This window comes from Tenrec ecaudatus, chromosome 2 (genome assembly GCF_050624435.1).
Source record: "Tenrec ecaudatus isolate mTenEca1 chromosome 2, mTenEca1.hap1, whole genome shotgun sequence".
NCBI lineage: Eukaryota > Metazoa > Chordata > Mammalia > Afrosoricida > Tenrecidae > Tenrec > Tenrec ecaudatus.
The window spans coordinates 111312662-111337326 of record NC_134531.1 but is presented as its reverse complement, the minus strand read 5'-3'; the positions used below and the strand labels follow the sequence as shown (position 1 = coordinate 111337326).

General features: G+C 38.1%; 1 protein-coding gene across 2 annotated transcripts in view; it reads right to left on the bottom strand.

Annotated features, from left to right (window-relative positions):
* Window positions 1-24665, bottom strand: part of MAN2A1 (mannosidase alpha class 2A member 1) — a 209545-nt gene that overhangs the window by 83937 nt on the left and 100943 nt on the right. For both annotated transcript variants that reach the window (XM_075541370.1, XM_075541371.1), the window contains exons 8-12: window positions 23576-23753; window positions 16890-17092; window positions 9965-10147; window positions 4281-4395; window positions 2525-2592 (exon numbers count right to left, since the gene is read on the bottom strand). In XM_075541370.1, the coding sequence (XP_075397485.1) occupies window positions 2525-2592; window positions 4281-4395; window positions 9965-10147; window positions 16890-17092; window positions 23576-23753 (747 nt within the window). The remainder of the gene's footprint in view (window positions 1-2524; window positions 2593-4280; window positions 4396-9964; window positions 10148-16889; window positions 17093-23575; window positions 23754-24665) is intronic.

Sequence of the window (24665 nt, the reverse complement as noted above, 5' to 3'; positions counted from 1 at the left end):
AAGTGTGGTGAAGAAGGCTGATGGTGCCCGGCTATTGAGAGATATAGCGTCTGTGGACTTAAAAAGGCTTGAAAGTAAACAAACGGCCAACTAGCCCAGAAGCAACAAAGCCCACATGGAAGCAGCATACCAGCATGTGTGATCATGAAGGGCCGAGGGGAACAGGTTTCAAACAACAAAGGCAGGGGAAAAAAAAAATCTTATCACCATGAATGAGGGAAGTGCATGATGGGGACCCAATGCCTATCTGTAGACAGCTGGACATCCCTTGCAGAGGGGTAGTGGGGAGAAGACGAGTCACTCGGTTCAGTGTAGCAACAATGAAACTCAAAACCTTCCTCTAGTTCTTGAACACTTCCTCCCCCCCAATTATCATGATCCCAAATCTGCTTTGCGGACCTGGTTAGACCAGAGGATGTACAGCGGTGCAGTTGGGATCTGGAAACACAGGGAATCTAGGATGGATGAACCCCTCAGGACCAGTGGTGAGAGTGGCAACACCAGGAGGGAAGGGGGTGTAGAAAGGGGGAACCGATCTTGGGGATCTACATGTAACCTCCTCTCTGGGGGATGGGCAACAGTTAAGTGAGTGAGGGAGATGCCAGGCAGTGTAAGATAAGATAGAGTAATAATTTATAAGTTATTAAGGGTTCGTGAGGGAGGGGGAGGGGAAAAAAGGAAATTGAGGTGATTCCAGGAACCCAAGTGAAAGGCGAATTTTTAGAATGATGAGGGCAATGAATGTATAAGGGTGCTTTTACTCAATTGATGTATGTATGTATGGATTGTGATAAGAGTTGTATGAGCCTCAATAAAATAATTAAAAATAAATAAATCCGAAAAAAAGAAAGAGAAAAACTGGGGTTCAGCTTATACATGGGTTAGTGGTACCCCAGCGAGGTGTAACATCTCGCGGGTGATTGGCGTTCCTCTGCTGTTCATTCAAAGCCCCACTGACACTGCATAAGTTCAAATGTTTGTTTACTCACATCTAACCAATCAGAGCCGTCCTATGACATGGACGGCTCCAATTCGCAGAAGCACCCGTAGTGATTCACTTATGCCGGCAGCTGAACTGGTAAGGATGTGTGTGTGGCTGTGCTCCGTCTCTCCCCTCTGGTCTTTGTGTTAATTCACATTCTGCATTTCCCACCCTAGGCTTATAGTTGAGTCAATCAGTTTTTCTGGTTTCCCAGGTAATAATTAGGTACCTCGGCTTATACTCAGGTGGGCTTATTTATATTCGAGTATATACGGTATATGTTAATCCTTATAATGAGCAAAAACAAAGGCCTTCTCCCAACTAAATAATATCTTATTGAAGTTTATAAATATGAGTGCTATTCGAAGAAGATTTACTACAAAAACCGTTTAGTAGGGTCTTAAAATTTAAAGAACACACATAAACCTGAAATGTATCAAAATATTACTTACTTTGAAACAAAGAAAACCATTAACATCTTATAATTTTGCAAATGAGTTTTCTTTTGATGTTATAATTTTTTCTTCCTAACCGTGGGCCAACAAATCAAAAGCTTTAAACACTTCAGCTATGTTACTTATACTTTATTATTACTGCTAAATGTTTAGCTACCTGCTGTAAAGTATAAGCTTTGTCTAAACTCTGTACTTCCTGAAGAAATTTAGACAACTAAAGTTTTAGTCTACACTTAACTGAAATCTCAAATTTTCCCCTAAAGGTGCTTTGTTTTGTTTATCACAATATTTCAGCTCCATTTATTTCTAATAATTTTAATAAGTACACCTACTTAAAATAATGACTTATTCCTTATACAATCATTATTTTTTATAATTTATAAGAGGTGATATTAAACCGTAATTTAAGATTTTAAAAAGTTCTACAAAAAATGCTGGACTGGTTATTTGGTCATTAAAAACTGCTTAATGATGAATAAATAACTTATTTAAAAATCATAAAATATTTTGTTTTACAAATTAGAGAATGCCACCAAGTGAAGGTCTGAGTTTTAGGTTAAATGAACACTTTCCACGATTTCAGCATGAAGCAGTTACATTAAACAAGGCAGTGTGAGCCGTGCAATTCATCGAATGAAGGATTTACTGTTACCCTGATCTAACAATTAAGTTTATGCTTTCATTTAGAACAAATAGGACCAAGGTATTAATGAAAACAAGGCAACCAAGAATAAGGCCAATCATAAAAAGATATAATCTAAAATAATCAACACTAAATAAGACAAATCTTTTTTTCATAAAAATATATATTTAGCTTTCTATACCAACTATCTGCGGGAAAAAATAACAGTAGTTTATTCCGTAATCAATGTACCACGCAGTATGTTAACAATTAGCATCAAACATGATAAGGACCCTGCTCTCAAGCTCGGTCTGATAGGAGAAACCACATTTCTGCCACAATGTTAAAAATTAAAATATTGAATTTAGAGATACTGCCCCCAAATATATGCTGTTTGGAAAAGAGAACCATTAAAACCAACAAAATCACGCCTGAAAAGTACCAAATGCTAAAGTATGTACTTACCTTGGTTCCGCACTCAGCCTTATAATATTTTTTTGTGGCAGAGAATCTTGTGATTTTTGTTCCAAATCCTGTTTAAAAAAAATATTTTTAAAATGCAAATTTCAAAATGAGGTATGAAGTAGCACTCTGCAAAATTCTTGCAGAAAGGCAAAAAGAAAGGGAAATGCCTCTTTCCAAGAACATGTGCTTCTGGATGGTTATTGATAACAACAGCTTCTAGAGATCCCAGAGGTGTACAGCGCAAGTGCTGCATGTCTGTCTTTTAGGAGGTGTCTTTGTGTGGTTTTGAACCACCAATCTTTTGGCTGGCAGTCAGGTGTGTAACCAATCAAGGTTAGAGTCCAGCCATCTTTGAAATTTAAAAAAAACTTCTGTGTGTATGTGGTTACATGTATGTATTCTGATTTCTAGGAAAATTAGGACCAAGCTGGGGCTAGAATCCATAATAAAAACCAAATCCACAACCAGCAAGTCTATTCCAACTCATAACAATCCTATAGGGCAGACTAGAACTCTCCTTTGGGTTTCCAAAGCTATACATCTTTACACGAGTAGACAGACTGATCTTTCTCCCTCAGAGCAACAGGTGGTTTAGAACTGCTGACCTTGCAGTTCAACACATAACCCATTATGCCACCAACACTCCTTAGACTCCATAACAGGTAGCACAAACTACCAAAAATAAATAGGTAGGTAGGTAGATAGATAAATAAATAAAGAATTCTAGGGACAATGCTTCAAAGGTTTTTGCTACTTTATATATGTAGGCATTTCATATCCTTAAGAAATGTACATGTCCATTTCATGCATTTTACATGAATATGAACATATATCATCCAGACTTGAATATTATACGGAAAGACTGAAGCTTCATCTCTGGTTCCTGACATGGACATTCAAATTACATGCAATATTTCAAAGTGTATCATTCACTAATAGGCTCTATTCACTATTCTCCACAGATATTATAGATAAATACATTACAAATGTAAAATATCTTAAGTGTCAGAAGAGAGTTCAATGAACCATTCTGCCAACAATTCTTATCTGTAAATGAAAACAATGAAGAAATAGCATATTCTACACCTTTTGTGTTTTATTAGTTCATGTGATTCTCACACAAAAACACAGGGGAGATAATGTCATCCCAAATTAAAGATAAATGCATGAGGGCAAAGAGATGCTAGGTAAAAATTTTAAGGCCCGTGTAATCAGGTGAAGGGGCTGAAACTAACGGCTAGTCTAATTCCTGAATCATTGCTTTATTGTTACATACATCTCAAAAGAGGCAATAGTACTTAATGGATTCAAAATTGAAGACAATTTAAGATGATTAAAATTCAAGTTTAGCAAGAAAGATTAAGGACTGACAAAATTTAAATGCCAAGGGGTTTTTAATTAAAACTCAGCAAAATCATGAATTATAACCCTGGCTGAGTTATCCTACAGTACCACCTTAGAACTACCCTGAAAGCTCAACCCCTATGCTTATCACACAAATGTTTTCACTTTCATGCTTAGGCTTAGTCAGAAGCAACCTTTGATTTGGGCTTGCCTGAACAAAATACAAGTCAGAAGTCACAACCAGACACATTTATAAAAAAAGTACATGTGTGAGTCATATAAATTGATACAAAATCTTTCGAATAGTGTACATATCATGGTATTTCAGTGCTTCTTTTCATTAAACCCCTCACCCAATCCAAGAATAAAAGAATGATTCACATTTCTGTGAGGATTAAAGGTATCAACTAACCATCTCTAAGAAGTTATCAGAAGAGTAAGAGTCATATGTGGCCTTGTCCTTCAAAATAAGAAGAAGTGCAGAATCTCCAATTATCTTCTTCAAGTTCATGAATGAATGAAAAAGTCTGTGGACCAAAACATTGAGAATTCAAGCATCTGTATACAATAGTTTCACAGTTTCTTTAATAACGGTCTAACCACAAGCACTTTTAACCAGTATTCACACTGGTGAAATCCAGTGCGAACCTATAAATGCACTAGCTATTTTCCTCCCAAAACTAAGTACTTAGAAGAAAGGGTAATTAACAGACATAACTGACAAGGATTCATTCAAAATAGAAAATTTTTTGGACACACCTGAAACAAACTCATTCACATCTCTTATACTTTCTATGAATAAACCAAATGTTAAGAATATCCAGCATGATTGTCCAACAGCTTTAAAACATTCTATCCAAAAGCAATGACTGATACTCTCCTTTAGGACAATCTTTCCTATAGGCTGAAACAAGAAGACACGGTATTAACTCACAGTTCACAAGAAAACACCCTCAGTGCATGCCCACACCATACCAAATTCCCTGCCATTGAGTTAAAGCCAACTCGTAGCCACCTTTTTAGGACATGTTAATCTGCCCTTGTGGGTGTCCAAGACTATAACTCTTTATGGGTGTAGAAGACTAGAAAGCTCCATCTTTCTCCCGGGGAGCAGCTGATGGTTTTGAACTACAGACCTTGCCACTACACAACCAGGGCTCCTTAGTATATAAAACCCATTGCCCTAGAATTTATGCATTGCATTTAGTTTTGCATTCTCTTTCAAAAGAACAAAAGAGGAGTTTCCTTCCTCCACTAGGTAATGAGCTAGGTAATGACATGAGGAGTCCTGGTGGTATAGTGGTTTACATGTCAGGTTGTAACATGTAACAGCTGACGGGATCCACAAGGTCAGCAGTTGAAAACCACCATCCTCTCCATTCTTCAGGAGAAAGACTGGGCTTCTTTTCCTGTAAAGAGTTAGTCCCGGAAACACACGGGGCCAGTTCTACCTTGTCCTACAGGGTTGCTATGAGTCAGCTTCAATTCATTGGCAGTGAATTTGGTGAGTAAAGATGGCACTGACTTGATGGCAGTGAGTGAGATAATGACATTTTCAACATTGCTACTTCTCTTGAATGCTGAAACTATGAACTGTATTCATACTGCATTTTTATGCCTGTATCATCAAAAGAATACTTATGAATCATCAACATAAATTCTGGAATTTAACCTCAATCTGTTACCAACTATTTCTGAAGCCCTGCACATGAGGGGGGTGGGGGAGCTTTATTTTTATATTTTTAATTCAATAATGTTTCTTTAAGGTTTATGATGCAGGAATCCCTAAGAAAATTAAATCCATTTAGAAGATATCTGCAAAGAATCCTCAATGTTTAAAACAACTATTAGAGCATATCTATGATGTTTATATTGCTTTCCCCACCACAAAATAACAACTTTGGATCTATGCCTCACAGACATTTTAGCTGGAAGGAAATGGATAAAAAATGTGTACAGAAATTAAAAGTAACTCCTTTTTGTAGACCATTAAGGTTTTCATCAAAGATGTAAGCACTCTTCATCAATAAGTTATTAATTAAATATATTTACATAGTAAATCTGTAACTTTTTGTACTAAAACTATCTGGATCTCAGCTCAAGCCATCACCTGTTTTTTTTATATTTTTAGGTTTCATTCAACTCTTTTCCTTGATGATAAAAATTGCCCTCACCAAATTTTAAGACAGGCTGAATGACTACAACAGTTTAGTCAATGCAACAAGAAATCCCTCAATCTATATTTTTACAGACATCTTTCTTCACTGAGGAGTCAGAAACTGGAGAAGCAGCAGCATGCTCTTTTCCAGATAAAACCTTTATGAATTACAGTGTATCCAAGAGTCCTAATTAGAATTGTGTAAAGCCAAGGATCAACATTTGCATCCTAAAGGCACATAACCAGCCATTTAATGAGGTAAGTACTAGATTATAACACAGTTGGTTCTCCAAATTCTTTCTAAGGATGTGTGTGTGTGGGGGGGGCATACGGGGGGAGAGGTTTGTTTGATAACAAACCAAAACATGGCATATACGCTCAGGAAACACTGGGTAAAACAAAATTTACACTATTTCCAAATGTTTCATCAATGGACTTTCCAGAGTCATTAACATCCTTGGAAGGACTTAATCCTGTTTACATGGAACACAACTCAAGAACTATCACCCAAGAACATTTTAAAATTCCTACTTTGTTGTCACTGTTTTAAAGTGTTATAATGCCTACTGGGTTATACTCAATTAATAGGACCGTCTAGCCATAATTCAGTATGTGGCATAACTCTGGATTTCATATGACTGTGATTGCAGTCCCATTTTGGAGGACATTATCTGCTAAGAAACAGGAATCGGATGGGATTACATAATTTCTGACCTTAGTAGAGGGTGTGAATGTGACCATATTCTTTATTTACTGGTTAGCTTGGTTACTGTTACCTATAATGGATGTAATATATGTGCTGCAGCTGAGAGGAGAAGAAAACGGTTTGAGGAGTGGCCTGGGAAAAGCCTGTCTGACTTAGCTGAATAGGAGGACAATGCTTAATGAACTATCGTTCCAGAGGCCCAGGGTCACAAATGCAGACATAAAATCTAGGCCAGGGGTGGAGTATAGATTATTACATTTGGGTGAAATTTGATTGTATCACATCAAAGGATCTTTCCCTGCATGAGTCTGGCAAGAAGGGGGTAAGAGATTGAGATAGTTACTTTATTGTGCCAGCCTGGCCGATAAACACAAGTGGGATTAATTGAAGGGAGGAGAGATAAATGGCTCGGTGAGCTTTTGCCTTTATCTCTCGCTCTTTGATCATTGGACCAGTGTGCAGCTGCCTTGCTTGTTCTGTGCCTCAATTTACAGGCTACACTACCTGTGGGAAGCCTAACCTGTGGACTGTCACTGTAAGTTGAAGTCCTTTAAGAGTACACAATTGGAATGTACATCTCTGGAGCTGGGGTCCGACGGTTGGTGACCATGCCTCGCTGTTCGCTGCCTATGCTGATAAAGTCTAGCTCTCTCTACAGAGGACTCACTGGCGGCCCTCAAGACTTAAAGGATTGCCAGTGCCTCACAACTCTCTCACGGGAGTGAGTTGCACTGAGCCATTTGCACTGCTTTATAATTTAACTTTTAATTTCTTGTATTATATATCTGTATATAATTTAACAGTTCATTTCTTGTATTATATATCTTTATATATATATATAATTACTAGCCATCTGGTTTTGTCTCTCTAGAGAACACAGAGTCTAACACAGAGACTACAGAATTAGCCTATGACACAGGGAATACAGGGCGGATGATACCTTCAGGACCAGGGATGTGAGGGGTGATACTGGGAGGGTACAGGGTGAGTGGGTTGGAAAGAGGGAACCAATTACAAGGATCTACTTGTGACCTCCTCCCTGGGGAACGGACAACAGAAAAGGGGGTGAAGGGAGACGCAAGATATGACAAAATAATTTAGAAATTTTCAAGGGCTCATGAGAGAGAGGGGAGCGGGGAGGGAGGGGGAAAAAAGAGGACTTGATGCAAAGGGCTTAAGTGGAGAGCAAATGCTTTGAAAAATGATTAGGGCAAAGAATGTACAGATGTGCTTTATACAATTGATTTATGTATGGATTGTGATGAGTTGTATGAGTCCCTAATAAAATGTAAAAAAAAAAAAAAAAGAATTAGCCTATGAATAATTGTGGAAAGGATTCTCTGCAATGCCTTCCTGCAATGAGTCCTCTGAGAAGCATGGGGTATGATCTCACCAGCAGCAAGAGCCGGGAGTGGAGCTCATCTTTTGGCCCCAACATCTGGCTGACCCCTGCCTTCCTTCAGACTTTGGACTGAACTGCACTGACCACCATGTGAAACATTTCCTCGAACTTCCAAGAATCCAGGGATGTGAGGGAATACACTCAAGGGAGGAGTCGGTGAAAAATGAAGGGGACAGTATCTCGCAAGAATTGGACTTTAGGGACATTTCAATCTCCAACTCCTTGGGATTAGTTTGGTATTAATTTTTACAAAATAAATTATCTACTAGTCAATAGTTTACTCAGTTTTCTTTGACCTATTTTGATTCCAACTTAAATATTGACAGAATTCTAAAACCTTTTTTTAACTGACCTCATCATTTCTTCTACCCCACATTTTTCACTTTTAAGCTGAATGTGCATTATCAGAATGTGCCCCATTCTAATTATTTTTTTTTCATGTTATGAATTTGGGTTCTACAAATAAAACTAATTTCCAATATGCTATCATGTGTTCTTGCTTTCTATCTTATAGACACATAAGCACTAAGTCTACTTCAGAGAGTATGACTTTCAGGGTTACCCTTAGGATGACAGAGCAGAAAGCATGAAACTGTCTTATTTGAGCAAGTGACCTGCAGATTTCGTTTACATGGCATAACAAAACACTGATGAGAATTCACTCTGGGCCAGGTCGTAGGTAGTGGTAGTCAAATGCAATCCCCAACTCACACACCTGATAATAGTGACATTTCTGGCAATACCTGAACGAATCAGTTACAATCCACGTACAAGAGAAAAGCCAATGCTAGTTGCATCTTTGTCTGTGTTTTGAAATGTCTTGCTTAAAAGGCCTGTGCTAATGATTTGATAATCATTTGTGACTTTTCAAGTAAATGTGAAGTGCTCTCAAGACAAATTTAAAAATGTCAAACACAATTTGAGAATGATTATGGCTGTATTATTTTCCTCTAAAATGTAATTTTCTACTGGGAGGTTTTTGTACATTAAAAGCAATGCAAAACATAAGGAGGAAATAATGGCAAGCCTTCTGGAAAGGACATGAGATATAGAAAATAATCTATAGCAAAAGTTCAGTGGCTTGTACCCGAACCTCTTTTCAACATGGTGGCAAGACAGAGACAGAGACAAAGACAGAAAGAGAGAAAAACCAAGTAGGGGCAAGAATGACTCCTCCATTTCCTCGTAGGAACTGAGCACTAGGCTGGATGTAAGCAGGTACACTTTTAAGCTTTCAATAAACCATGAAGGCATGAACAAATGAAAAGGAAAAATCCACGCATGAGCCTACATTCTGTAGGAAAATCACCAACAACCTTAGCTTTCTGTTTTTCTTTCCCAGTTATGTTTTTCAGTATATTCTATTTTACTTATTTATCTTGGCCATTGTTTTCCTAAAAAATGAGGGATCTAAGAACAAGTGGATTAAAGAAAGAATGAGAGTGGACAAGTATACAAAACAGTAGAACCTTACCTCTCACTGGATTGTGATTTATTTAATGTTAAAGTCTTGGTCAAAAAAATGACCCCAATTACCATTCTTTACTTATGAAAAAAATAGGATCAGCTCTAAAATAACAGTTACTATTCTTAACAGGAAGCATGGCAATAAAAGGATGAGACAGCTAGTCCTCTGCCAACCAATTTCTTGAAACATACTCAAAACAATAGCATACTGTTTGCTCTATAGTAGTATTGATAAGGCACAGTCATTCTTAATGTGGACAGACATGAACAACTTTACAAAAGATATACGCTATGACTCAAAATAGTTTCTTTAAAAAATTCTTCTTTTTTTTTTTAAAGATCCTGTTTCAATAATGACATTACCTGGTACCGTAATCCACAACCACCCAATCTTTTGCAGTTCCTGTGATGGCATCGTGATGTTGAAATAGTCCCAGATTCCTCCTGGCCTCTGTCAGTGCCACATAATGTGATGATGAAATAAATTTGTTTATCTTGTATTTCTGAGCTTGTCTCATGGCGAAATAGTAAAGAATTTCAGCAGCCCTAGTAGCACAAAACAGTCATTAATTTTTATTTTAAAGCAAACATTTTAGGCTCTACTGTCTAAAGTATGTGACATTGGCACTTTTATAAATGGTATTTCTTTAAATCCGCAATTTTAGTACAATCTGACAAGTATACCAGTAATAAACATGTCCATATACTATTCCAGTATATGCTGGAAATTGAATTCTGTGTAACTCCTAAGAGGTTATTCTGATTCAAACAGCGCTTTCTTAGTGATGCTAATGACACTATGACAGATCACTTCTGGGCTACAAAAGGAACAAACTGGACTCAGAAGCAAGTAAGCAAGAGTAGGAAAAGACAGGTGTCACAAGGATCTCCAAGGAAAGCCAAGGAGAACGCGAGAACACAAGAACGCCAAGACTAAAGTTTTCCCCAGAGGGATCAGAGAAGGCCTTCCCCTGATCTAGCACCTTGACTTCGAACTTCTACTTTCCTCAACTGTGAAAAAATTAATTCTGTTCATTAAAGCCACCCACTTTCGGTATTGCCATTATAAAATCCCTAAGATAATAAGACTGAACCAAAAACTAAACTCACTGCCACTGAAGGGATTCTGACTTATAGCACCTCTATAGGGCAGGGTAGAACTGCCCCTGTTGATTCTTAAGACTTTAAATTTCTATGGAAGTACAAAGCCTAGTCTTATTCCTGTGGAAGTGACTACTGGTTTTAAACTGGTGACCTACTGTGAAGCACCTCAAAGCATAACCACTATGCCACCAGAGTTCTTTAACAATAAGGCAGTAAACATCATTTAATGCATCTAAATCAATGGTTCTCAACCTTCCCAATGCTGCGACCTTTATTACGTTCCTCATGTTGTGGTAACCCCAACCCAACCATAAAATTATTTTAGTTGCTACTTCATAACTGTAATTTTGCTACTATTATGAATTAGGCGACCCCTGTGAAAGGGTCGTTCGATCCCCAAAGGGTCACGACCCACAAGTTGAGAAATGCTGATGTAAATTCTCAATTTTCAAAGGATACCACATCTGTACCGATATTAGTACCAATAACATGTGCTGATGGCTCTTGTTCCAAATGATGCTTATGAGAATGTAGACCAGTGAGCATAAAGGTAGTCAGCAGCAAGACCTGGAAAATCTCTCTTTTCCCTCAACAGTGTAGACATATGCCACGAAGATTAGCAGATAAGCATCAACTTCCACTTATTAAGAGGAGACATGGTGGGGACTGAAAAATCATGGGAGTGAAAGGCTTAGAGTCCAAGCAAGTCAGGAAACTCTGGTCACATAGCTTAGTAACTAGAGTAGGAATAATTACTGAATGATAACTAACAACCATAAAGAACTTGGTTTAAAAGTTTTAAACTTGGGTTATATGGTGTTAAGTAGGGAAAGGTGTGCATCGGGGTTGTATCCTCTCATCATACTTATTCAATCTGTATGCTGAGTTAATCATCAGAGAAGCTGTACTATATGAAGGATGTGATATTAAGATTAAAGAAAGGCTTACTAACAACCGGCAATATGCAGATGACACAACCTTTTGCTTGCTGAATATGAGGAGAACTTGAAGCACTTGCTAATGAAGATCAAGGATTGTAGCATTCAGTGTGTATTACAACTCAATGTTACGCAAACCAAAATCCTAACAACCAGACCATTGGGTAGCATCATGAAAAATGGAGAAAAGATTAAAGTTGTCAAGGATTTTGTCTTGTTTTGGATCCACAGTCACTGCTCATGGAAGCAGAAGTCAAGAGATGAAAAGATGTTTTGTGTTGCTTTAGGTAAATCTGCTGCACAAGACCTCTATAGAGTACTGAAGAGCAAAAACATTACTTTGAAGACTAAGGTGTGCCTGACACAAACCTATCTGTGTGAAAGTTGAACACAGAATAAGAAAGACCAAAGAGAAATCAATGCATTTGAATTATGGTGCTGGTGAAGAATATTGAAAATACCAAGGACTGCCAAAAGAACAAGCAAATCTTAGAAGTATAGCCAGAATGCCATGTGGAAGCAAGGATGGCAAGACTTCCTGTCACATACTTTGGTCATGCTGTAATGAAAGACCAGTCCTTGAAGAAGGATATCATGCTTAGTAAATTTGAGAGGCAGGGAAAAAGATGAAGGTCCTTGACAAGACAGACGGACACAGTGGCCACAACAATGGTTCAAATGCAAGAATAACTGGGAGGATAGTGTGGGACCAGGTGATGTTTCATTCTGTACATAGGATCGTGACGGGGCCCCACCACACCAACATAGAGAATAAAAAATAAAATATGATAAAGTGTGTTATCCTTGCCTTAAAAGAAAAGATAAAATCACTGTGATCTAAGGATAGGTTTTGAATTTGTAACACTGGATTTATTATTTATACTTTTTTCATCAGAAGATAAGTTTCAAGATGCTATCATACTTGGGTGCCAAAAAACAAAAATTCTGGACAGGGTAGAACTTTTTCTTTTTTTAATCATTTTATTGGGGGCTCGTACAACTCAATCACAATTCATATATGCATCCATTGTGTCAAGCACATTGTGCATTTGTTGCCATCATTCTCAAAACATTTGCTTTCTACTTGAGCCTTTGGTATCAGCACATTACCCCCCTCCCTCCCCCTCTCCCTCCTGAATTTTTGATAATTTATAAATTATTATTTTGTCATGCCTTATTGTCTGACGTCTCCCTTCACCCACTTTCCTGTTCTTCATCCAGTTCCTATCTGTACCAGTGTACATTCTCTGGTCTAGCTGGATTTGTAAGGTAAAGTTGGGATCATGCTAGTGGGGTGGGGAGAGTGGGGGTGGGAAGAAAGCATTAAAGAACTAGAGGAACTTTGTATGTTTCATCTTTGCTACACTGCACCGACCACAACTCTTCTGCAGGGGATGTCCAGTTGTCTACAGATATAGGCTTTTGGTCCCCATTCAACACTTCCCCTCATTCACAATGATATTTTTTGTTCTTTTATGCCTGACACCTGATCCCATCAACATCTCGTGATCAACAGGCTGGTGTGCTTGTTCCATGTGGGCTTTGTTGCTTCTCAGTTAGATAGCTGCTTGTCTATCTTCAAGCCTATAAGACCCCAGATGCTACATCTTTTGATAGGCGGGCACCATCAGCTTTCTTCACCACATTTGCTTATGCACCTGCTTTGTCTTCAGGGATCATGTCAGGAAGGTGAGCATCATGGAATAACAGTTTAATAGAACAGTGTTCTTGCACTGAGGGAGTACTTGAGTGCCAATGTCCATCTGCTACCTCAATAGTAACCCTTATAAATATATGCATATAGATCTGTTTCCCCATCATCATATATAAATATATTTACATACGTACATGCCTGTATTTAGACCACTATAAACAGGATAGAACTTTGTCCATAGGGTTCTAGACTGTAATCTTTATGGTAGCAAACTGCCAAGGTCTTTCTCCCAAGGTGGCCCTGATAGGTTTGAACTACCATCCTTCTAGGTAGCAGCCTAGTACTTAACTTTAGGTTTCTGAAAAGTTCTTTAAAATGAAATATGGAAAGTGTTAGAAAGCTCTATATGTCAAACCTATCAAAGCAGCTTTAAAATGTATAAAAGATTATCAGTAAAAAGGGAAAATGGGTGTTTGGTGTTCAGTTTTAAAAAAGATGAGTTCCTTTAAAGTGTAGCTATATTCAAGGATTCTAAATATTCTCTATTTTAAATTCTAATTTTCGTTAAATCAGGACACGGGAATCATATATTGAATTAACTAAATTGTGTGGATGTGTTCATATATGCTTACAGCATATATTCCTAGTTTCATAAAGAATATCCAGTTACATACACTGGAAGTAAATCAGGTGCTATGGACTTGATTCCAGCTCACTATGACACCATGTGAGCAGAGCAGACCCCCTCCATAGCACTTTACCAAGCCTGTCTTCCAAGGGGCCTTGGGGTGAGCTCAAAGGAACAACTTTTGATTGGTAGTTGAATTTGTATTCTTTGCACCACTCAAGAACTCCAATTTACTTATACTCAAGCCCACTTTTTATATATGGGGTTATCTGCATCTTTACATAAGTATGTTTATATATTTAGGAGCCTGATATCCCTTTGGACAGCTAAACACAAGATCAGAAGTATGAACTCACTAGATGGTCCACAGGAAAAAGATGAAGCTGTCTTCTTCCCATAAAGATTTAATGCCTCACAAATCCTAGGAGCAGTTTTACTCGGAGTCCTTAGGTGTCAGAATTGACTCGACGGCAGTTGGTTTGGATTTTTACCTGTATGTATTTACATAAATTCAACCCTACTGCCAACTCACAGCAACCCTATACAGGGTTTCCAAGAATATAAATCTTTAAAAAAGAAGACAGCCTCATCTTTCTCCCATAGAGTGGCTGGTGGATTTCAAATGCTAACCTTGTGGTCAATAGTCCAAGACCCATCTCACAGTGCCATTCGGGATCCTAATGTATAAAGATGCTCCAAAATATTAAAAAGTAAACTTCCGGTATATTTTTTAAATACTTAAAAGATTTTACTCACATTTTGAAAGCTAGCTTGAGAATGAACTATCACCATTACCAGAAAGTAAACTTATTTTCTGATAGATTAAATTTTGAAATCCACAATTATTTTTTAAACACAAAAGCTTTCTCAGTATACTACTACCATAAATATTTCACATTAATATGTTCAATAAATTAAGACTGAAGCAAGATTTGTAACTTATGGTTGCTAAAAATTATTTGACACTTAACGATTATTAATGCAAGACAATTTCTGCATTGTGCTAGCACTTACCCTATTTTATCATAGAAAGTTTAGAAAATATAACAAAGGGTTTTTTGTGGGGGACAGGAGACAGTCAATTTAAGCTATGAAAATAATAATTTATAATTTATCGAGGGGTCGTGAGGGTGGGAAGGGGGAGGGTAAAAAAAGAGCTGATACCAAAGGCACAAATAGAAATTAAATATTTAGAATATAATGATATTAACATATGTACAAATATGCTTGATACAATTGATGTATGGATTGGCAGAAGAGCTGTCTGAGCCCCCAATAAAATGATCTTAAAAAAATAAACTAAAACAAAAAGTACAAATGTAGAAGAAAATAAAAAAGAAAACGTTTTTATTATTTTGGTTACAAAGTTCTGACATAACATTTAAATACAATATATGTATCTGGCATATTTATCAACATCATGATTCTGATTAACAAAGATTTGGCTTTTGAAATAATGATAACAGCACAAGAACCGTAACAGTAATGAAAACATGCTACTCAACCAAAGGAATAGCCTAGGAAAAAAATCAGTGAGTTTTATAGATCGCCTTTCCAAGTTATATTGCTTCCTTTAGTACAGAGAAGGCAAATATTACATATATATTTATATTTATACCTGAGATTCGAAAATGAATTATTCGACTCAGCTCTAAGCACTAACCCATAGCCATTGAGTCAATGTTGACTCATAGCAGCCCCTGTGGGTTCCCGAGACTGTAGCTGTTTACAGGAGTAGAAAGCCCAGTCTTTCTCCTAAGGAGCTGCTTGCTGATGATTGCGAACAGCCGACCACACAGATCGTAGTCCAAAGCATAACCACTACATCGCCAGGCCCCCAAGCTATACACACATAAAAAAATTTGGAAGCCACTGGAGTAGTTTATCTTTGCTAATCACCAGTAAGGTAGTTAGTTGGTACTGTATTTCTATATGGAGCCTCTAGTAACATGTGGCGACTTCCATTTACAATAACTAAAATGGAATGAAATGAGAACTTCCATTCCTCACGCACACTGGTCTGGTTTCAAGTGTTCAATAGTGGCTACCATGTTGGATAGAGCGCTTCTATCGCTGCAGAAAGGCTCACTGAACAGTGCTAATAAAGAGCATTTTTTCAAGGTTTATTGACTTTTCTGTCTTCCCCATGTCAGTCTACGTTTCTGGACCATTACTCCGACTGTCCTATTAGTTCTTCTCCCTCTGAAAGTTTATTTTTCTAAGCAGAAAACCATACCCATACAACGTGTTTCATATACAATAAATTAAGAACTGAGATGGATGGCTCTTCTGAAGTTCTCCAGCATATAAAACACAGGGCTGCTAAGATGTACTACTTTGTTTCTTTTGATCCCTGCCTGTATTCCCAGTTTATCATTACTCACCATCAGACACGCAGGATGATGCTGTTTAGTAGTACACAGTTTGAATTAGAGAGAAATTAATTCGAAATGTAGAGAAAACAGAACACACACCTTACAAAATCAAATGAGGAAATCTGCTTTTCCTTTCAGAACAAAACTCATGTAATAATCTGATTACACTTTGAAGACATAAACCTTACAGCAGTGGTTCTCAACCTTCCTAATGCCATGACCCTTTAATACAGTTCCTCATGTGGTGATCCCAACCAAAAAATTATTTTTGTTGCTACTTCATAACTAATTTTTGCAACTGTTATGAATCATAATGTAAATACATGATGTTCAGGATGTATTTTAATTGTTACAAACTGAATATAATTAAACACAATTAAAGCATAGTGATTAATCACAAAACAATATGTAATTACATATTGTGAAATATTTATGTTTTCTGATGGTTTTATGTGTCCCCTGTGAAAGGGTCATTCGACCCCCCAAAGAGGTTGCGACTCACAGGTTGAGAACCGCTGCCCTACAGGAAGGCTATGATAACATGAAAGAAGTGAATAAATAAATGTCAACAATCAAAAGGGAAACGTACCTCAAATGGGATTCCATGACTCTATCCATTCGCTTGTAAAAGGGTCTGGATGTGAAGTAGCCACTCCAGTAATGATCGTCTCGGTCAGCATAGGTGAAGAAATCTCCACTTACAACAGGAAATACTGATTGGCTATTCTTTCTACTATTTGCATCTGCTTTATCTAGTGCATCAAAATAATCCGATAACGTCCCAAACTGAATCTATTTAGAAAAAAAAAGTTACATGTCAAGAAGTTGTTAGTTCTTTTCGCATCTACTTCTTGCACTAAAAGGAAAAGTTCATAATATTTTATATGATTTCAAGTTAAGATAAACACATAGCCCAGATATCATAAAAAGACGACAAAATTCAGTGGCTCTTTCTTTCATTTGTTATCCAGTTCTAAACTAAGAACACTTACAAAAATTAGCAGCAACAAGGACAGTTACTTAAGGAGCCCTGGTGATGCTGTCAGGTTAGACAATTAACCACAAGGTTTGCAGTATAAACCCACCAGCTTTATCTTAAGCTGCCCTCTCCCTCTCATAAAGATTTACAGCCACGGAAATCATATAGAGGGTCACTGTAAGTTGGAATGGATCTGATGGCACTGGGCTTGGTCTTTAAGGAGAGCTAGTTTAGATCTCAACAACAGGCTAAAACTTAACAATCATTTTAATGATGGTGTAGGACCAGGTACTGTTTTATTCTGTAATTCACAGGATCACTATGGGAAGGAACCAATTGGATGGCACCTAACAACAGATTAGATCTACACATTTATGGGTTCGAAAACTTCTTATATATCTCTAAACTCAGAAAATATTCAAGTATCTAAGTACTGAGCAATCCAAACGAATGAAAAATGAGAGTAGGAGGGGGAAAAAAAGTATTTTGAGTAAAATGTACCAAGAACAATTTTGTTAGCCATATTTTCACATATCTTACTGTATGCACATGTCTTTCCCTCCCTTCCCCACTTTGAGTTCTTGTAAGGAAAACAGGAGAGACAACAAGGGCGCTGTCATTAAAAAGCATGGACTTTATCAGCAAGTAACACGAGCAGAAGAAAAAATACACAGTGTCAAGAATTTCAAGGTTTACTGCACAAAGAAAAAGCCCTTCCTTACTAATGACTGAAATTACTGGATCATAAGTTCATTTTTATGAGTACAAACTATTGAAACAAATCCAAAGGAAAACATAACATTAGACTAGACTTTGTAAGCAAATATTAAAAGGCCTGAAGCAAAACAAAACCCATTGACACTGAGTCAATTCCAATTCATAGCAACCTTACAGTACAGAGCAGCACTGCCCTGCAGGGGGCTTCCACAGGTGCAATCTTTACAAACGCCAACTGCCACATCTTCCTCTGGCAGGGTGGCTGGTGGGTCCAAAGAGCCCACCTTTCAGTTAGCAGCTGAGAACTTATCCACTGTGTCACCAGGGCTCTGTCATTAAAAGACAGCATTGTCAAAAGTAAAAACATACTTTAAATTGGGTTTCTTTTCATTGTGAAGTTGACTTTAGTTCTACTTCCTGCCTTGTGCACACAGACATATATGCACAAAGATATTAAAAGCTATTTTGATTCAATGTAGCAGAAAAATAATTAAGGTCAGTAAAAAGAGTAACTCTCTAGCACAGTGATATGGAGTATAGAATCTGAATCCACATTTTGTTTGCCCATTCACCTACTGATGGGCATTTCCGTTGTTTTCACCTTTGGCTATTATAAATAACACAAGCATAAGGAGAAAATGAAGTCAGGATATAAGCTACAAAATGGTCATACAACATTAGCCTTAAGTAAGCCAGTTACAGAAGGTCAAGTACACAAACACACACACACACTTTTTAAGTTTTATTGGCACTACATCCACATATCATACAATTCAATAGTTCAATCATATCAAGAGTTGTACAATCATTACCACAATTGATTTTAGAACACTTTTTTCCTTGTACTAGTTATTAGTATAATTATTACTGTTTTTAATTGTGGTAAAAATATATACAACAAAGCTTTCTCCAATTCAACAGTTTCTACATGTATAATTCAGTGCCACTGGTTATACTCTCCATGTTGTGCAAACATTATTGACCTTCTTTTCCAAATATTCCACCACTATTAACATAAACTCAATGTCCCCTAAACAAAAACTCTTCCTCCTTCACTCATGGTAACCATTAGTCGACTTTGGTGGGTTTCTAAGGTAATATTCTGGATATAAAATTCACATAGTTAAGTTGGTTTTAAAAAGAGTTGTCTATGCATCACGGTCAGTTTTAACGCCTTCCCTCCCCCTTCTAGCATTCATTCGTTACTCAATCCCCTCACGCTCCCTGCCCCAATAAACCAGCGCATCAGCTATTTCTCTACGCATCCTTTCCTTCTGTGCTTCTTAAACTGGGAAACCTAACAGAAACAATTTAACAAAATGAAACAGAAAGAAAATATAAATACATATATAACAAACATAAAGGATAAGAAAGAAAAGACCATCAACAATATTTTAAAAGCCAGAGAAGAAATTTCTATTGTGGAACAATGAAGAAATATTTTAAGCCTAGAGCAATTTCAGGTTGGGTCAAGAGAGAGGTCCACTGACCAAGTATCGCATTATACCAGGGGGGTTTAATCCATCATAATCAGGTTTGCAGGCATCTGTGTGTGAAGCTGTTTGAGACCCTTATTTGTGGCCAGACAGGATCTCCCAGAGCTTAATCTGACTAGATATTGTACAGATGGATTTTGGGTGTCTACTGTCCTCCATAGCTTTCTATTAATTGGGTGTTCACAATTTATGCTCTGACACTTTTCCCTTCATTGTATTTGGTTCTGTTATAATTATCTTTGGATCACCGTGTTTGGTGTGCTTCTTTGATGTGGATTTAGTGGACGCCTCACTTGATGGCTGCCTCTAAGACACAAGACACTACTCCAATTGATAGCCGGGCACCATCTGCCTTCGTCACCACATTTTGCAGTAGCACCCTGATCTTTCGCACACGTACACACTCTATACACATACACAAGTATTGTACAATATCCCACTTACATGAAATATCGATAACAGACAAGAGAAGACCAAAGTTTATGAGGGGTTACCAGAAGTGAAAGGGAGGAAAAAACGCAGGGGTAGAGCTTGGTGGTTGTCACTGTCCAGTGAGGCATGGAGGTAGAATAATTTGGACACAGATGGTGGCTATAATTAACATAATCACTATCACTGAATTGTGCATAAACAAAATGAAAACATTACACCTGTCAGAATGGATAGAAAGGAAACATCATTAACCAAAAAATTAATAATACAAAGTCTGAGTAAGGTGTGGTAAACTGAGGGACTGGATGAGAATGTAATGCAGCTAAATCCTCTGTGTTCATAATTACAGATCTGGAAAGCCACCTCCAGTGGGGGAAGGCCCTCACCATTATGACATATAAATAAATCTGAATATACATTCTCATGACTGAACACAGTCCCTCCAGCCCCCAGCCCCCACCCCCAAAAAGGGACTGTCATAAAGGAGCTACCATAAAAGATGTATCATTCTTGAATCTGGCTATTCACTGCGCTTGGTTGTATGTAGATAACAATCAGGTTCTATTGCCTGTCCCGCCTAAAGGGTAGCAAACCCTCCTCTGACGTCTCTTTCTGATTACAATCATCCTAGGTCTAGACACTTACTCACTTCATTGCCTATTCATTATGTTTATGCGACTACTCATTCACTACGTTACTAGTTCGCTATATTACATGTATGCTTTTGAAAGATTTGTAAGCCCCATGGTTATATACACCTATTGGGAAAAAAATATTTTCTTGGTCCTAACATAGGGACAAGGAGTCTTTGTGTCCTGCTATCTGTCTGTTTTTTGGGGATCAGTACCCCGACAGTAAGGGTGTGGAGCAACCAAAAGTCTTCAGACAATGCAACAACCAGTGAAATCTACTTCAGAATACTGGTTGGCAGTATTTGTTACAAATGAAGAACATTTACGAACACTATATTCAAAAAAATCCATCCATTTTATTCTAAACTCACGTACATGTATATCGAGAACATGCTAAAATGTTCAAAGTACTTTTATTTACAATAGGCAGGATCAACCCAAATATCCAATAACATTAGAATAGAAAGCAAGTGATAATATTTGTAAAATGGATGCTATAGATACTCAATAGCATTGAAAATAAATGAACGACAGCAGCAATATGGATGAATCTTGCAAACATAATCTGGTACCAAAAGCCAGACACACAAAGGCACTTGCTGAATAACTTTCTTCCTAGGATATTAAAAACAGGCAATAGTAATCATGGTGCCCCAAGTAGAAGGGTTATGCTTTGCAGGGGTTGCTAAGGGCTAGGAAGGTACCTGAGCACACTTCTTCTTGATCTGGGGTAGCGATGATACTGACATTTACAATTTGGGGGGGGGGGATTTTAAGCCAAAACTAAATATATTTGCGATTAGTATACTCTCTTGGGTATGCTGTTATACCTCAATTTAAAATATTTAAAAATTGTTCAGACAAAAATATGGAAAATCTTAAAATCAGGCTCTTGTTCCTCAGACATGGGTAGAAGAGCTGTCCTATAAATACCAAAACCATTTTCCAGTGTTATGGACTGAACTATTCCTAAAGATATATCAAAGTCCTAATTCCTGTACCTGTAAAGATGATCCTGTTCATTTTGAAAACACTACCAGTTATGTTGGCATGAGGTCATCTTGGACCTCATCTATCCCTGAGTTGCTCTACACCCTTATGACTGGGGTTCCTGTAAAAGAGAAGACAGGAGAGAGAGGGGAGGGAGGGAGGGAATGTAAGGGGAGAGGGGAGGAGAGGAGAGGGGAGGGGAGGGGAGGAGAGCTTGCGTTGCTGCAGCTGTAGATCATAAACCTCTGATTAACCAGAAGCTAGAAGGGAGACTGAGTACAGATTCTCATCAAACTCTAGGGAAGAACCACCACAGCCAGCACCCTGATGTCATACTCGTAGTCTCTACAACTGTGACTCACTAGATTTCTGCTCTTGTCATCCACCTGCTTTATGGTATTTTATTAAAGCAGCCTTAAACATTAATGGCATAGTGGGTTATGCCAGCCAACCCACAGGGGAACGATGAGGCTTTCTGCCCCAGCAAAGAGTTATAGCCTCAGACACTCACAGGAGCCGTATACGGCAGGGTGCACTTTGCCCTACAGGGTCACTGTGAGTCGGAGTTGACTCCAGGCAATAGGTCAGTTGTTCCTTTCTTCTTCTGCGTTTAGCCAGTGAAAGGCACTAAGGCGACCAGTAGATTACAGGTCAGGTACTCACAAAAACACACAGATGTTTTAACCATCCTCCTATACCTAGAGTTCATAATGTAGTAGAAATTCAAGTTTCAATATCTTGGGAAAACTTGGTACTTAATGTTTATTGATTTATTTGATACAGCTTTCTGATTTTCTACATTATAATATCACATTCTTTCTACAGTATGTTCAAAGGTCTTCTACTGTTCTACAGGTCAATCCAGTGAAACCTGCAAAAGGTAGAACCTATGTAAGGCAGAAATCTGTCAGAGAAAGAAAATTCAGATATTTTCCTCTCGTAGAGAGCAAAGTAAGAGAGACCTAAAACACAGGGAAGGCCCACTGAGTTCCACCTCTCACAGGTTTCCCCATGTATATGTGGATGAAAAACATAATGGATAGCTACTTTTTTCATACTGGACTTCTAAGGTGCATCAAAAATAAAAATGCAACACAGATCTTCCCTGCTCTCCAAAAGCAGTGCATTCTTAGGAAACCCTCCATATGGTGAAAGGGCATAAAGTGAAGACTCAACTACCATTGATTCATATAAGCAAAATTCTTCAGCTTTCCTAGACCCCCAAAATAGCCCACCCAACCATACCAAAAAACACAAACCTTAAAGTAATACTGACAAACAGGGTACAAAAGAGACATTCCAAAGCTAGGGTGGCTTGATGCTGAGTACAGTTCCCAGGAGTAGGTTTGGCGATGCCACTCCCACCATTCAGGGCTCGTGCTGCCTACGTAATATCACATCAAACCACTTTTACTTGTAAGACTTTGTAAGCAGGTAATTTTCTCGCTACTGAATCAAGTAAGAGCGGCCTGAGTTGATCATTGTGGTAAGTGAGTCGGGGACATTGGGGGGGGTGAGGGTAGGCAGGTATGGTGTTATTTGTGCTAGTCCTAACCACAGTCGAATGATGACTTTTTGAAGTCTTCCTCGCCTATGAAAAATGCTAGTATCATCCTTGGACACAGGAAAATTGTTTGTAAGATTCATGACAGGTTCATCTACATCTGCCAGTGACACTACTAAATCACAAGGATGCAACGATGCAACTGCCAGGAGGAAACAATAAACTTCCACTGCTGGAATACAGGCCACCACTAAAAAAGCTCAAATTCCAAACTCTGTAGGTGTATCTTCTATATAACCGAAGAGTGATACCTCATAACTCCTCCAGGAAGGGTAAGAAAGGGACTTTTGAAAGGACTGTTGGACAACATGTTCTTCTGAATGAAGAATTCTGTGACATAACAAGAATGCATTCTAGGAAGTAATGGAGTTCTGGACAGCGAGATCAAAGATATTTTGATAACTTACTTCACTTAATGAAGGCTTGCCTTCCAGTACAGTGTCATAGTACAGATTTCTTTATTACCTTAACATTAAGCTGAGGCTGAGAATTCATGTAGTCAAAAAGTAGTTGATAATTCTTGAACTGCTGATCCCACTCTGTGCGGTCAGAGTAGCGGAAATCATCTCCCAGTGGGGCCAGGACTACATTAGTGCGGAAAAGCTTTGACTTCTTTCGGTACTGATCTAGGAGCATGTGAGCCCTACAAAAGAAAAAGGGAAAACATGAACACCACTTAGAAAAGGGAAATGGAGCATAGCAGATTAGAAAGAAATTATTGAGGATTCCAGTTATATTTTTGACTAACATCATTTAGTCATTTCTAAATGCAGGCATTTCATTTTTTAATTATACCAATTTTCAGTATCTAGTTAAAATATAAATTCCTTTCAAAGGGAATAACTTGTCTTTTAGCATTGTCTGCCAATAAATTCCAATAGATTATTCTTAAGGAAATATGATTACCACTCTCTCTTCTAAAGCCCAGCCAGAGTGTAGAATCCATGCCAGAGTGTAGATCCCATCCAGAGTGTAGAACCCATGCCTTTAAAATTTAACTCAAGAAGACAAAAAGAAACTCTCTTTATGTGATAAAGTTTATTGTGCCAACCTGGCCGGTGAACACATGTGGGATTAATTGAAGGGCAGAGAGATTATGGCTCAGCGAGCCTCGCCTGTCTGGGCTCCCGCTCTCTGATGGTCAGACCAGTTATGGCTGTCTTAGCTACTTCTCTGCCTCAGCTGACAAGGCTCACTTCCTGCGAGACAATCCTGAGGAGATGCCACATGGGCCTGCCCTGATGTAGTCCTGGATGCTGGAGCAGTCATGTGGAGACCCTTGCCAGCAGTGAGATGATTACACGCTCACTGATTCGGCTTTCCTCCTGCATTTGGCGTCACTGCATGTGTTTTGTGAGATTGAGGACTTTGTAGATTGGTGTTGGGCATATGGGATAATGTTGGACTTAGGGTTTGGACTGGACTGGGTTTGGAAGCTTAATGTACAAATACCCTTTATATAAAATTCTCTTATAAAATATGAGTGCTTATGAATTTGTTTCTTTAGTCTACCTAGACTAACACATATATAAACTTGAATATTTGTTTTGCCTTA